The 13,671-nt window shown below is 34.4% G+C and overlaps 1 protein-coding gene across 1 annotated transcript; it reads left to right on the top strand.

Moving 5' to 3' along the window:
- Positions 1–7,021: 7,021 nt before the first annotated feature.
- Positions 7,022–13,400, top strand: LOC134856671 (angiopoietin-related protein 7-like). Its single transcript, XM_063872943.1, has 5 exons — positions 7,022–7,247; positions 7,495–7,721; positions 9,089–9,556; positions 10,446–10,665; positions 12,905–13,400. The coding sequence occupies exons 1-5, from the start codon at positions 7,208–7,210 to the stop codon at positions 13,249–13,251; spliced, it is 1,302 nt and encodes a 433-aa protein (XP_063729013.1). The 5' UTR covers positions 7,022–7,207; the 3' UTR covers positions 13,252–13,400.
- The last annotated feature ends 271 nt before the right edge of the window (positions 13,401–13,671 follow it).

The raw sequence follows: 13,671 nt of genomic DNA, 5'->3' as shown, positions 1-13,671 counted from the left end.
ATCAAAAGTCAAATAAAAAAAAAACACAACTTAGTTAAGTATGTCATCGATGTTCATTGACAATTAAACAACAGGAAGGATAAAGTACTACCGAGCGAGAGTTTTGTGCAACAACAAGTTATGCTCGTAGTGTATAATCACCAAACCAAAAAACTTTCCAAAAAAAAGCTTCTCCTAACTCTTAGCCCTTTCTAACTTTTTAAGCCTTTTGACGCCGCAGCGTCCTTTTTTCATCGCCACCCAATTAACACAAACATCATTTGGCATGGCGATTATATATTTCGAGTAAAAACTGGTCGCAAGCCCCCCTTCTAATTTCATCCTCCAGATATAAGGCACTTACACAGTGAGCATCATCACCAGTCACTCCGTGCCCATGCCATTGGGCAGCATGAAACTCCTGACGACCAAGTAGAGGTTGAAGAAGAAACAGGCGAGGAACATGCCCAGGGCCAGAGTGCACGCACACACCCACCCACACTCCGTCAGGTCCCTACAGAGAACAAAAGGAGGTCAACGAGCAAAATAAAAAGGAGGTCTCGAAGAAAGCTTAGGATATGTTTAACTATGCCCGTAGAGCAAAAAGGGGTACTAAGTACACGGTACAAAAGTTCGCATATGGTTCACCGCTGAACTAGTTTTGCATATGAGGTGGTAAATACCAAAAGGCATGTCATGTTAAATAGAACGGTAGAAGACACATAGAGAGGACATACCAGTCATGGCAAGGATGCGATAACCTGTTGCTGTGCAAGTTGATTAAAAATCAAGCAAAGTGCGCATGGAATTCAGACACGTTTTTTTGGAATCTCAAATCATGACTACTAGGGGTTCAGTGTGATGAAACACATAATTACTTACAAGCGCTTTTTATAAATCCTCATTTTGCGTGAAAAAAAAACAGCACAGTAGCCCAAAGTTATGTCTCACCCTCATTGACGGGCTCGAAGCAAAAAAAGGATTAGAACCAAATAAAGCCTTCTTTTTGAATTACCCTTACCTTTTCACCCCCAATTCATTGCCCTTTTTGTCTCCCTTTTTGTCGCCACTTTCTTTGTTCTCTCCCCTTTATCGTCGTCCATTTCGGCCTTGTCGTCTTTCTGTTCTTTCTGTTTGTCTTCGGCGCCAACAAGTTTGTCCCTTGGGTCTCCACTCGGTCGTTGGGTGAGTTTGAAAACTTCTTGACTTCAACTTCATTGGATTAAAAAAACATTCAGAGCAATAAAAAGGTCAATAAGCGACATTTGAAACGCAACATTAAGTAAATGACGCACAATAAAACCCTTTAAATTTTTCGAGAACTCTTGAAATCTACTAGTCGTCCCTGACACATAAAAAAAGTTTTCGAAGTTTTGTGAGTCAGAATCTGGAAACGAAATATTTCTCAAGCAACAAGGTCTGAAAAATTTACGTTTGTTATAGCTATTTTTTTTTTCAGCTGAGCAGCATTGAAAACATAACGAAAATAGTAAGAAACGAGCAAAAAAGGTTGAAACAATTGTGAAATCTTCCAAACTTGATGACATTTTACCAACTAACTCGCATTGGATCGAATTATACATTAGATGACAAAATTAAACGCAAACTATGGCTTTAACTCTCTAAACTGTGCTTAACTCTCTAAAATTCTCTCCTAGTTAGACTGCTTTTTCTTAAAGAACCAAGTTAGAACTAGTTAGAACAAAATTGGACTACTTTTTCCTGAAATTTCAAAAAATTTCATATCAAACAGGATAGGGGTAGCTTGGTCAAAGTTGACTTTTGTTGAAATTCTATGGAAATGCTGTTCAACATGGTTAGCAGCATTCTGGAGAAAAAAACTTAAATTTGCGTTATATTTGTTCATTTTTATTGATTTTTCACATGCAAAAAAAAACTTATTTAGAGGTGTATTTGTGAAATGCGGTGCAACACAAAAAAAGTTCTACGTTATGTTTGCCTTAAAATGACTTATAAATGTGGTTCCTGCCTGGTTTTTTTTTGTTCAGCGAAGCTTTTTTTTGTTACGAAAAGGCCGTTTTTATGCGTCTAGAAATTTCATGTGGTACCACTATTGCAGTTGAAATTGGTCAGGCTGTGGTAGACCTGAAATTAGAAGACACGTCAGAGCTCGACATCACAAACTATCATTTAAAACGTTATCTCAAAACAAGTTCTCAAAAACTGTCTTAGGTATCAGAGAAATCAATCGAATTTGCAAAGTCTAAAAATTATATCATGAAGAAGTTTTTCGCTGCAAACAAACTTTACGTTGCTTCTTTATCGTCGCCCAGTCTATAAAATTGCCTAAAGTGTCTAACCAAACTATTTAAACTGTTAGATGTGACTGTGTAAAAAACCATTGAATTTTTTTTTATTTCGCTTGTCCAAGAAAGAACTCTTGCCATTGAAGCAACATGCTGCAAAAGGCAAAAGTTAACATAGGGCATTTACAAACTTTCAAAACAACTTAAATTTTTTTGCACTAAATAAATTGAACCATTTGCTCATCTAACTACTCAAAAAATCTGTCCAAAATATTACTTTAAAATGATTCAAAAAGGTTTGTTTGAATCATATCGCTCGCTACTTTTTAAAGAATTTTTTCTCTGAGAAATTATCAGCTACTTTTGATATGATACACTAGAAGATAAAAATACATAAAAAACTATGTTAATACTGTTTTATTTGCCCAACTTGAAAAACCGTTTAGACAAAATTTATCCATTTTTGTCTATATTTTTGCATGGAACTGATCTGCAACGTAGCATCCTCTCCAAGTTAACATCATTGAAAAGCCTATTGTAGGTAGTAAAAACTGACATTTTCAAACCTGAAATAATTTTGTTAGAGCTTCAAACCAAAAGTTGATACTCTAGTCAGTTTTTGATTAAGTTTTAGATTTTGTTATCCAAATTTTTTTTAAAAAAAAGCATTTTAGGCTGAAAAACGTAATTTTGAGCTTAATTTGCCCGCTAATGTAGATTCAGTATGCGAAAACAGGTAAGGGTTTAGGAAAGCGCACTAAAGCCACATTTTTTTAGATACCTGATTTTTTTAGCCTACTGATATGATAAATACGAAAGAAACCATATCACCGCTTTTTTAAATATTCAAAGAAAAAAATGATCTCATTTAAAAACTCTTGCTTGTTCTAAAATACACGATGATTTTTTTTTAAAAACCTTGGACAGATGTTTTCGAAAATTAGAAAAACTAATTAACTGCTGGTATATTGAAGCTAAGTATCTGAGGAAAACTTAAACAGCTGGTGCAAACTTTCAGATACACTAGAGAACGAAGCGCAAATTCAGACTTTTTTCTATAGAACAGTTTTTTAGACTAAATTTTTGACTTTGCGTGAAAAAAAGAAACAGCCGAATTTGGTAAGTATTTTACATTGATTAATTCATTTTTTTAGTAAGAATTTTCCACGTCGCATGATACATATTTACTGATATTCAAAGAAAATATATCAAAAAATGACAATGAAAACAATCAGCGTGAATTTTTATTAAACTCAGACTTAAACTCAGTTTGTTATTCATCCACGCGAAGTAAAAAATTTTGTTCAGGTGAGGAAAACTGGCACTTTTGGATCTGGATTACATTGGAATGTCATTGAAACCAAATATTGGAACTTTCACTGATGGTGGCTCTGACCATTCGCTCTCGGTCAATGTTAAAATTTTACTGAATTTGGAACGAAATGTCGTTCAAAATTAACATTAAAAACAGGCCGTTTACAGAGTAAAATCCTGAATTTGCGCTTAATTTCGTCCACTAGTGTAAAACGCTCTGGCCAACACGTAGTCTTTTCTATCTGTTTCAAATATTTGATGTTTAAACAAAGCACGAAAATAAGATTCTTTTAGGAGAACAGCTATAATTTGAATCGATAAATTTTGCGATGAAATCGTGACACGGGGGTTCGAGATAAGAACAATTTACAGAATATAATATAAGCTGTCAATTATCTGGTATGAAACACATGCAAGAAAAAAAAACACTTCCTTGAAAAATTTTCACGCTATTAGGTGATTTTTTCTGAGTTAGAACATAGTTGAAAGATGCCCGAGAAAAAAAGAGCGCGGCCTGAGGACACGAAATTCCCAAGGTTGGGCTCTTTTGTCCGAGACCATCTTCAACTATGTTCTAACTGTTGAGAAATATGTTTTTGCTATTTCTGTTTGTTTTGCTGTTTCAATTATTTTTATCTGACTTCTTTCAAAAAAAAGCTCGCAAAAAAGCGCAAAACTATGCTAATGATTTCCTTTCTCTTTCATGAGTTCTAATATTTCATATTTTATTCATGACTTCTCGTGAAAGAGCAGGTATGTAACAGCAAAAACATACTCTTCTATTTTTGATTGAGAACTTTAGTAACAATATTGCACAAGTGATCCGAATATTGCACTTGTTTTTCAAATTTTTCACTAGTTTTCCAAATAATGCACAATTTTTTTTATAAATTGCGCCAAAGCAAAAGACGATTTTTTCAAACACAGCAAGAAAACATGTTGAAAATACGTAAAATACCAATTTTTTTATTTAAAAACATTTTTTAAACAATTTCCAAATTTCTTTTGGAGAGAATACCCTTCATAAAGTTTGTTGGGCTACGTAAGAGGCTCCCTTTGATATAATTATGTCTGTGATCGACTGAGTATATTCGGTGTAATTTTTGATTAATTAAGAAAAACCAAAATGACCCACTTTTTGGGTAAAATTTTGGGCCCGAACTTCGCAACACAAATGCTACCAAATTACTTCTGCTAAAAGTTTAACCAAGTTTTGTCTTCATAAATTTTCTCCTAAACTTAACCCAATTTGAGAAAAATGCGTTTTAACTTTCAAGTTCAACGCGTTTTGTCCGGTTAATTTAAATCAGCACTGTATATTTCGAAACCAAAAACTTCACGCGTGTCCATCTGCGTCAGTCTGAAATTCGGTCTGCTTGACGATAGCAAGATAAAGAAAACGTAGCTTAGTCAATACAAATTATAAAAGTCTGGACTGTTTTTTCGTTTTTTTTTATCGTTCTTCTGAGTGAAGACTTTGCCAAAACGCTAAAACCTTGTGCAGAAAATTTGGTGACCTAATTTTTCAGAAACACTTGTCTCTTTTCTACGCTATTGATTGCCAAATCAAGGTACAAATTATAAAAATTCGTTGGAACTTTTCTAGAAAAGTAAAAATATGATTTTCTTAGGATCAGGGGCACAAAACTGTGCGGAAGTTGATTGATGCAATTTTCAACAGAGCAGTATATCAGGGGAGTTATACAAACAGGAGAACCCTGTAATTCTTAAAATAGAGCATCATGTTTTGGACAACTAATTTGAGTCAAAGGTGTAACCAAAGTTGTAACAATAATGGCTAGCAACGCGTCCAATAGCTGACTTGAATTTTGTTGAAAATAGCATATACAATGGTGAACAAAATTAAGCGCAAACTTGGGTTTTATCTCTAAAGCGCTTGTGTTCAACGCTCTCCTCCCTCAGGGATTCGAACCCCTGGTGACCCAAAGGAGCCCCCAAATTCTATTTTGAGATATCCATTTTTTGGCTGACTGTCCCTAAAAAATTCTAGAAGCGCCTTAGGCGCCAATATGTACTTATTTTGAGGGGAGATCGCGCGCCAAAAGACACGATCTTTAGGTCAAAAGTTTCCAAAAATGCCTAAAACGCCTTTTTTGGCCTGTTTTTTAAAATTTTGCCTGCGGGAGAGCTTGGAAATTGAAGAGCTTGGAAAATTTTGGAAATCCGTCCCTGGCACCTCGAGAAAATTCTAGATCCAGCCCTGGGTCAAAGAATGATTTCGCACATCTTTGACAAAGAATTTCAACAAAATTTTACAAAGACTAAAAAATTTCTAGACTAATAAATGAATACTGAACAAATCAATTTTATTGCTTAGAATGTTTCAAATCGCTTGAAAATATTTTTCTCCACTCATTCATAAAGAAGTTCACACCGATGCAAAACCTAGTGAATTGTTAAAATGGCCTGTTCTGACCCAAAAAAAAACTGTGAATTTAAGTCCTGGAAACCAAATTTGAAAAATTTCACGGAGGGAAGCTCTGATCATTTGCTATTGGTCTGGGTGAAAAGTTTGGTTAAGTTTTCACTAAATTTTGTTCAAATCATACGCGAAAACATGCATTTTAGAGACAAAAGTTCAGAATCTGCACTTTATTTTATCCACTGGTGTATATGTTAGTTATTAAACAGTTTTACTATCAACTTTGCTCTGACAATGGTGCACAACTTCAAAAGAACCAAAAGCATGAAAAAGAGCTAATACATGGGATACGATCTCGAGAATAATTTATTTTGCAACAGCTCTTAGCTTCATAGAGCTCCCTGTGTCTCCAAGATTCTTTTTTGATAAATCTACTTTCCCCAATGTTCACTAGACTTTTTGCTGTTGTTCCGACCATTTGAGAAATGTGTAGGATCTTTGTATTTGGGTTTGTGTTAGTTTTTTTTTGTTTTCCGCAAGCAACATTAGCCCCCAACTGCACCTGGATGTGCTCCCAACTACTAAAACCCAAACATACCACAAGGGTACCAGTACACACCCACCAACCAATCAGCAGCACCTGGACATTATCCAGGGGCCTACAACAACTAGTCGCCGAACCCAAATCCTTGCCCGCCATCAGGGGGTCATTCTTATAACCAACCTCATCAAAGTTCGCAGGAGCAATTGCTTCCGTACCCAGTTTCAGATTCTGGGGGTTATCAGCAGTGTCCTACCATGCCAGAAGCGCCGCCGTATACGGAAAGCAAAACAATGTCTTCGGTTTAGATGAGAACCGCAAAAAAAATCTGCAAGAAATCAATGTTCTGCATGTGAATCACAATTAGATTTTTTATACCGCATTTTTCTCAAATTACCTTTAAGTCACAGTTGATATGATCAGAGATATTTATGGTATTTTGATAAAAGTACAATAAAACTAGTTTTAACTCGACGTAAATATTTATAGTTCGAGCGCATTTGATTAAATTACCAAAAAATAGTTTTAACTGGATTATGAATGATCTTTTAGAATAGCTTTTTTACATAAGCCAGGTAGAGAGCCAGATTCTTAGTCGTTCATAAAGCTATTTGAACGTTTGTACAGTAAATGTAAAAGATAGATAAGAGAACAGTTCTTGATATCAGTGGTTATACATACACTTTACAAGCGCATTTGAAAAAGGGGTAACCAATATTTTTAATGAACAACACGCAAATGGCATCTTTCAAAACAACGACTGGTGACGTTATTTTCCAATTTCAAAATACTGAATCTAACTCGAACATCCATTACGAGGCCAAACTGTGCATTTTGTGCATTGTAAGCGGATTCCGCAACAAGGACGCTCCCTTTGTTCTGTCCTTCTCTTTAATCGTTCCGACAAAATTTTAACATGTTTAAAGACTTATCTCTGGAATCCAGGAACATACAGACACAAAAAAGGCTCCTTATCCAGTGCACAGTTTGGACTCGTAATGTCAATGCAGATGGGCAGATTTCCGGTAACAAACGAGAAGATAGCGTTTATGAGGAGTCGGCGAACATTGAACAAGATGAGCAGGTTTCCGGTAGCAAATATGTTTACGAGGAGCCGGCGAATACTCAGCGCAGCGGCGGACGGAAGGAATACAAAGAGCCGCAAGCTAATAATTGGCCTGTGAAATGTTTCATGGCTATGATGATCGCATTGGTGATTGCCGTTGTTGTTTTGGCAGTAAGTGCAAATCAAACTATGGAATTAAACTGGGAATTAATCAAGTTTTTTGAAATTTCGAGCGAGCGTTTTTAAAGATACATAATGACAGTTGAGCGGCTTTTTGGCCCATTTTTGTTAAGACGCTTTTGGCGCCAATATATAATTTTAGCAAATTTTTTCAAAGCTCAATTTTTCGGCCTGTTTTTTCTAAAATTTGCCTGCGGAGCAGAAAGTTTGGTCAAATCGGGATTTTATAAGTCATTCGTGAGATATCATTAAATTAAATTGATCTATCTCAAAAGAACGGTCGAAAAAGTTTTCGAGTTTTTTTTTTGAAAATCCCCCTCTCTCGAGAAAATCCTAGATCCGCCGCCCCTGCTAGAGTACACAGTACTATACTTTTAAACCGGAGGTGTCAGAGGGAATTTTTTTAACTCATCATGATGCTACACTATTTTGTATACTCAAAACGTTTAGATCTAGCATGAAATGGTAGAGCGGTGGAATGAGCTTAGACTTCTCTTGAAATTGCTTGTTTCTAATGTCAGATAAGAGATAGATTTTTTTGTTCAAAAGCACTAAGCATAGCTCAGATTATTTATATGTTTTTCTAAACAATTCAAAAGTATTTGCTGGGTACGGGGTTGTTGATTGAACTTTCATTTGAAAAAAGTTGTGAGAATTTTTATCAAAAGCATTAGCTTGCATAAACTAAATTGATTGGAAAATGAAAACAGATGAGCGCAAGTATAAGCCATGACTTTTTTCAAAAAATTTTTTGCCAGTGTGTCAGTGACGCGAAACAATTGTTGTTTTTGTGAGTAATAAAAGGAAAGTTGATGAACAAGAGCGTTTGAAAAATACTTGAAATGGTATAACTTGAACCCAGTGGCGTGCGCAGAAAGTTTTCTGGTGGGGGGGGGGGGGGTTGTTTTCGAAAAAAAAATGCAAATTTCGTGGACTTTTTTCAAGTCGACCAATTTGATTTTCCGAGCTCTCCTAAAATAGTATAAAGACCCTATTGTGTGAAAAGTGTTCGCCGCAGGCAAATTTTTCAAAAAAACCAGACCTAAAAAGCGTTCTAAAAAAATTTTGACCGAAAAATTGCGTTTTCTTGGCGCGCGCTCCCCCCTCAAAATTAGTCATGTTGGCGCCAAAAAGGATAAATGATCACAAGCAACAGTTTGAATCAAAAAACATTTAATTGAAACTGATTCTTTCGTCAAACTCAAACTGGTTGTCACTAAGAGAAACAAAAATTGTGAGGCATTTGATGGAGGATTGTTCAATTTTTGTGTTTTTTTAAACTGCACGAGAAGCCCAATTCCAATAAATTTCTTTTCTTAGTTTATTCCTTGTACTGATATTTTGTTTCAATTATTTAGACATTGGTTGTCGTTCTATTGTTCCTGACGTTTTCCTTATCAAATGAAACAAAAAAGATCAAGGCACAACACACTGATGTGAATCGAGTGAACGATGTCAACAGCAATCGTATTACGGAAAACCTCGCTCGACTGGCAGACGGTTTGGCAAACATTTCCATCAAAATTGAGAGAGTTGATAGTGATTTGGCCTTTCTTTCAAACATGGTTGAGCGTGACATGAAAAACATTTCAATCAAAATTCAGAGAGTTGATAGTGATTTGTCCAATCATACAAACAATGTTGCGAATGATTTATCAAACATATCCAGCAGAATTGAGAGAGTTGAGAGTGATTTGGCCTATCATTCAATTATGGTTGCGGGTGATATGGCTACTATTTCAATCAAAATTGATAGTGTTGCGAGTGATTTAGCAAATGTATCCAGCAGAATTGAGAGGGTAGAGGTGAATCTGAAAGACATAACAGTAAGTTATCTACAAAAATCGTTTTCTGTGTATGATTGAGGAAATTTTACTATTGAATGTCAAAAAAAAGGTCAAAAAATCTTGCAGCATTGCAATCACAATACATGAAAACAAATGCGAAAAGCGGATAATGAAAACGGAAAAAACTATCCTGGAGGCTAATAACTAAAATGCTCATCTTAGAAAAGCAATATTTAAAAAAATAAAAAAAAACATCTACAAATAAAATAATTTTATTCAAGCATTTGCAGCAACAAATTTTTAAAAAGCCGAATAAAAGATTTATCTGAGGGTCTTCTTACTCCCCTTAAACCATGAAAAATTGGTATATAAAAATTTTTGTATCAAAATTGAATCAATTTCACTAAAAAAATGCTAACTATAAGAGCGGCGCATGTCAAAACGAAGCAATTACATCTAACTTAGCCTCGGAATTAAAAGCGGAAAGCGGGTCTTTTTTGTTATACGACTGAAGTTGATGTTTTTTGGTGTTTTGTCGATAATATTTGAGGTTTTTAATCTGATTGGCTAAAATTAGTTATAAATCAACGGAATCTGAACGGACTCTGAACTGATTTTTAAACAAAAAATTACATATTAAACCTTCTGATAATTTTGGGCAGTAAAACAAAAAAGACCCATTATAGCAATGAGAAGAAATTCATTGTCTTAGTGATGCAGCACTTCAGGTTCTACTTAGCAGTCAACCTCTCCATGATATCTACTAAAAAGATGCCCCCCCTATAAATAACAGCAGTAATTTTGCCCTAGAGAGCTCTATATATAATTCAATTTCTGCTGCATTCTGATTTATCGAAAAATCTAACTACAAAAAATTTACTCCTCTTCTTAAAAGGGATGATAGTTTTTAAGTTGACACGTATTTCAGCTGGGACAGGAGATAGTTTTACAGAGGCGGAAACAATTTGACATTTTATTCAACCGCACTTTTGAGGAGTATGAAGCAGGTTTTGGAGACTTTTCCGGACCAGGAGATATGTGGCTGGGGTTGAACAGAATGCACAGGTTGACACAAAAAGGAAGATGGAACCTTCGAGTTTCGATGCGCAATTTCTCTGACAGTACACTTTTTTGGGGCGAATGGTCAGGTAAACTAAGCAAACAGTCATCATTACACAGCTTTCAATGAAAATATTTAAAATGAGAAAAAAATATCAAGAAAACAACCGCAAAATGATTTCAATCAATAAAAAGGGCATCGTCAAACTAAATTGCACTTTTAATTAGCTATTTTGATCTCTGTGCAACTTAACGTGTTTTAAAACTAACGGTCTAATTAAGATAGTGAAAATGTTGAAAACAACGGCTTGGATTAAGAATTCTATTATGAAATGGATTGCAATCTTTTTCATACAGATTCATACTTAAAAAAAAATTGCTATGAATTAACTCAAAATTGATTTCGTCTGATTAAAACAAAATACAAAAACTAGTTTTTTTCGGTTTTAAAATCATTTAAGTCCATTTTTTGGCATTTTTTTGGTTTTAAATTTATACAGATTTCAGTAACAAACAAATCGAACTAATCAATTTGAACTGAATTTTATCCGCTTTTTTAAACTCATTTGAAATAGTGTATCTTCACATAACTTTCAGATTTTGTAGACTATCAAACAACAAAGAAAGTTGGATATAAAAAATAACTCAATTTTTTCAATTGAATTTTGCAATGTTTGACTTGAAAAAATTCCAGAAACTTTAAGTATAAAACTTAAAGTTGATAAATTTGATTTTTTTTCTATCTGTTCATTTGCATGACAAAATTCCGCCCAGAACAATGATAAAAAATAATATTTGTTTAGGCTGCGAATTAATTCACCTTACATTTTGCGGTAACCCTTAGATTTACACTTTTTTAAGGTGGCTCTAGCTCTCTGAAGCTCTCATGGAGTTATTTGGTAAAAATGTTGCTAAAGTTTCAGCAAAAATCATATTTGAGTAATTTTTCTTGAATTTTTTTGGTACATTTCAATACTTCAAAAAATCTATTTGAGCCGATTTTTCTGGCAAAAAAATACTTTTCTGGCAATGGATCAATTTTCTACCGTGAAAATCCGAGTTGACTTTTGAAAACTCTCTTGGATTCTCACATTTTTCATCGAGGTCTTCAAAATTGTGATTCAATGTTTTTTTTAAATTTAATATGAAAGATTCTTATATCATCGAGAAAAGTTCCTGATTTACAATAATATGTAATAAATATAAAAATTGTCCAATAATTATCCCAAGTTGGCATTTATATCTATTTTCAAATCCTCTATAATTTACACACATTTATCATAGGTGCAATTTTTTAAGATTTGGGCCCCGGACAACAATATTTTTCAATTGGCCAAACAAAATTTCAATTAAAACGCCCAGTTTTTGAGTCGAAAATTGAGTGATTAAAAAAAATTATTTTATTTTTCCGAATTTTCAACAATATTCTATGTTAATTGAAATATGGATCACTTTCAAAATCGGATCACTTCATGCTGAGATCACTTCATCGGATCACTTCATGGATCACAAATCGGAACACTTCGTAAATCGGATCACTTTCATGCTGAGAGTTTAAGGCAATATCGTTTTTCAACCTGTGTCAGAAAATTGGTTCTATGCGAAAAAATGTTTTCCAAACCTGCTATCCCCGGCTTGACCACCATAGACCGAAAATGCTCATCAAACGGTTTTGATGAACTAAGTTTAAAAAAATACTAGTCATACAAATATGATACCTTTTGCTAAAATGGTGTTCTTAAATTTTCAAAGAACTTGAGTTTCGAAAATGCTCCGAAATTAATTGATTCTTTTCCACCAGCAAAAAAAACTATAGTACTCCAACAAATATTTCCCAAAAACTTTTTGTGCGCAGAACTTAGTCCTGGATAAAGTAAACTTTTTTTCCATTTCTCTGACATAAGTTTTTTCAAAAACGCTGGAACCGCCTTTTTTGTATTGCATGTTTATCTATGTCTTGATCAATCCCTGATTATTTAAAAAAATTTTCCTTATAAAGATCTTTTTTGAAAATTTTATTGAGTTTCAAAAGTTTGGTACTGTTTATGACTTCAATTGTTTTTCGGTTTGAAAAGCAAAAAAAATGAAACACGGCAAAGTAATTGCTACAAATATTTTGTTACTGAATGAGAATTATGTCATTTTGTTCTTGACATTCAAAAATGTAACAAAAACATGAGTTCTGCAGATAAAGGCTATTCAGAATTGTCATGGTATTGCCTGGTACAAGCGATTTTAATTTGCTGTCTTTCAACAAAAATCATCTGTGTACTTTCGGGTGAAAAATTTTGAGCGTAATTCGAAGAGGATAAATTTGCTCTGTTTTAGACTTCAAGATCCAACCCGCTCCCTTTTACCATATATCTTTTGGCACAATGGTGGCAAAGAGTGAGCATATGCGCAACACCACTGGTACTTTTACTGGCCTTGATTATCACAACGGAATGGCTTTCACAACGACTGACAGAGATCAAGACGAATTCAGTGACAACTGTGCTGTACGGTATGGGTTAGGAGGTGGTTGGTGGTATAAATCTTGTTCTAATTTTTATATGAATGGTAGACTGGTCACTTCAGAAACACAATTCAATCAACAAATGCGATATACTGATTTTGGTTCTAGTGGTTGGATAACGCTTTCATCCAGTGAGATGAGAATGATTCGTGTCGGTTGAATGGAGGACAAACTAAGACGAGAGAAGATTGCAACTACACTTGCTCTTGCAATTGAAAAGATCAATTGAATTGAAGCTAACTGGAACCTAATCTAAACTATATTTTATTATTTATAATTTAGATATCTTACCACTGTAAAGTATTTAATATTAACCAATCACAATCCATCTAACTAACAACTCACTTATTTGTAAGTGCTGAAATTACTTGTAATTTCAGCACCAGAGAGATTTGAATTTAACTTAGAAAATAGTTGCCTCTCCCGAGTACTTCAGCAGCCGCAACAATACCAGTATACTCTAGATCTATTGAGCCTAGCAGAGACTAGTTAAACACCCTGAGACTAGTAGTTATAAGAGTAAGATTAGGATCGGTATTAGACTAAGAAGTTGCACGAATCTATCCGGCCGAAAATAAGA

The sequence above is a fragment of the Symsagittifera roscoffensis genome, unplaced genomic scaffold, assembly GCF_963678635.1.
Source record: "Symsagittifera roscoffensis unplaced genomic scaffold, txSymRosc1.1 SCAFFOLD_138, whole genome shotgun sequence".
NCBI lineage: Eukaryota > Metazoa > Xenacoelomorpha > Acoela > Convolutidae > Symsagittifera > Symsagittifera roscoffensis.
Note: the sequence above shows the minus strand (reverse complement) of the source record. Positions and strands in the feature narration are given on the sequence as shown.

Coding starts and splice junctions, on each gene's coding strand:
- LOC134856671 (XM_063872943.1), top strand. CDS start 7,208: ATGAACAACACGCAAATGGCATCTTTCAAAACAACGACTG. Junction 7,722..9,088: donor TTGCCGTTGTTGTTTTGGCA/GTAAGTGCAAAT, acceptor TCAATTATTTAG/ACATTGGTTGTCGTTCTATT. Junction 9,557..10,445: donor TGAATCTGAAAGACATAACA/GTAAGTTATCTA, acceptor CACGTATTTCAG/CTGGGACAGGAGATAGTTTT.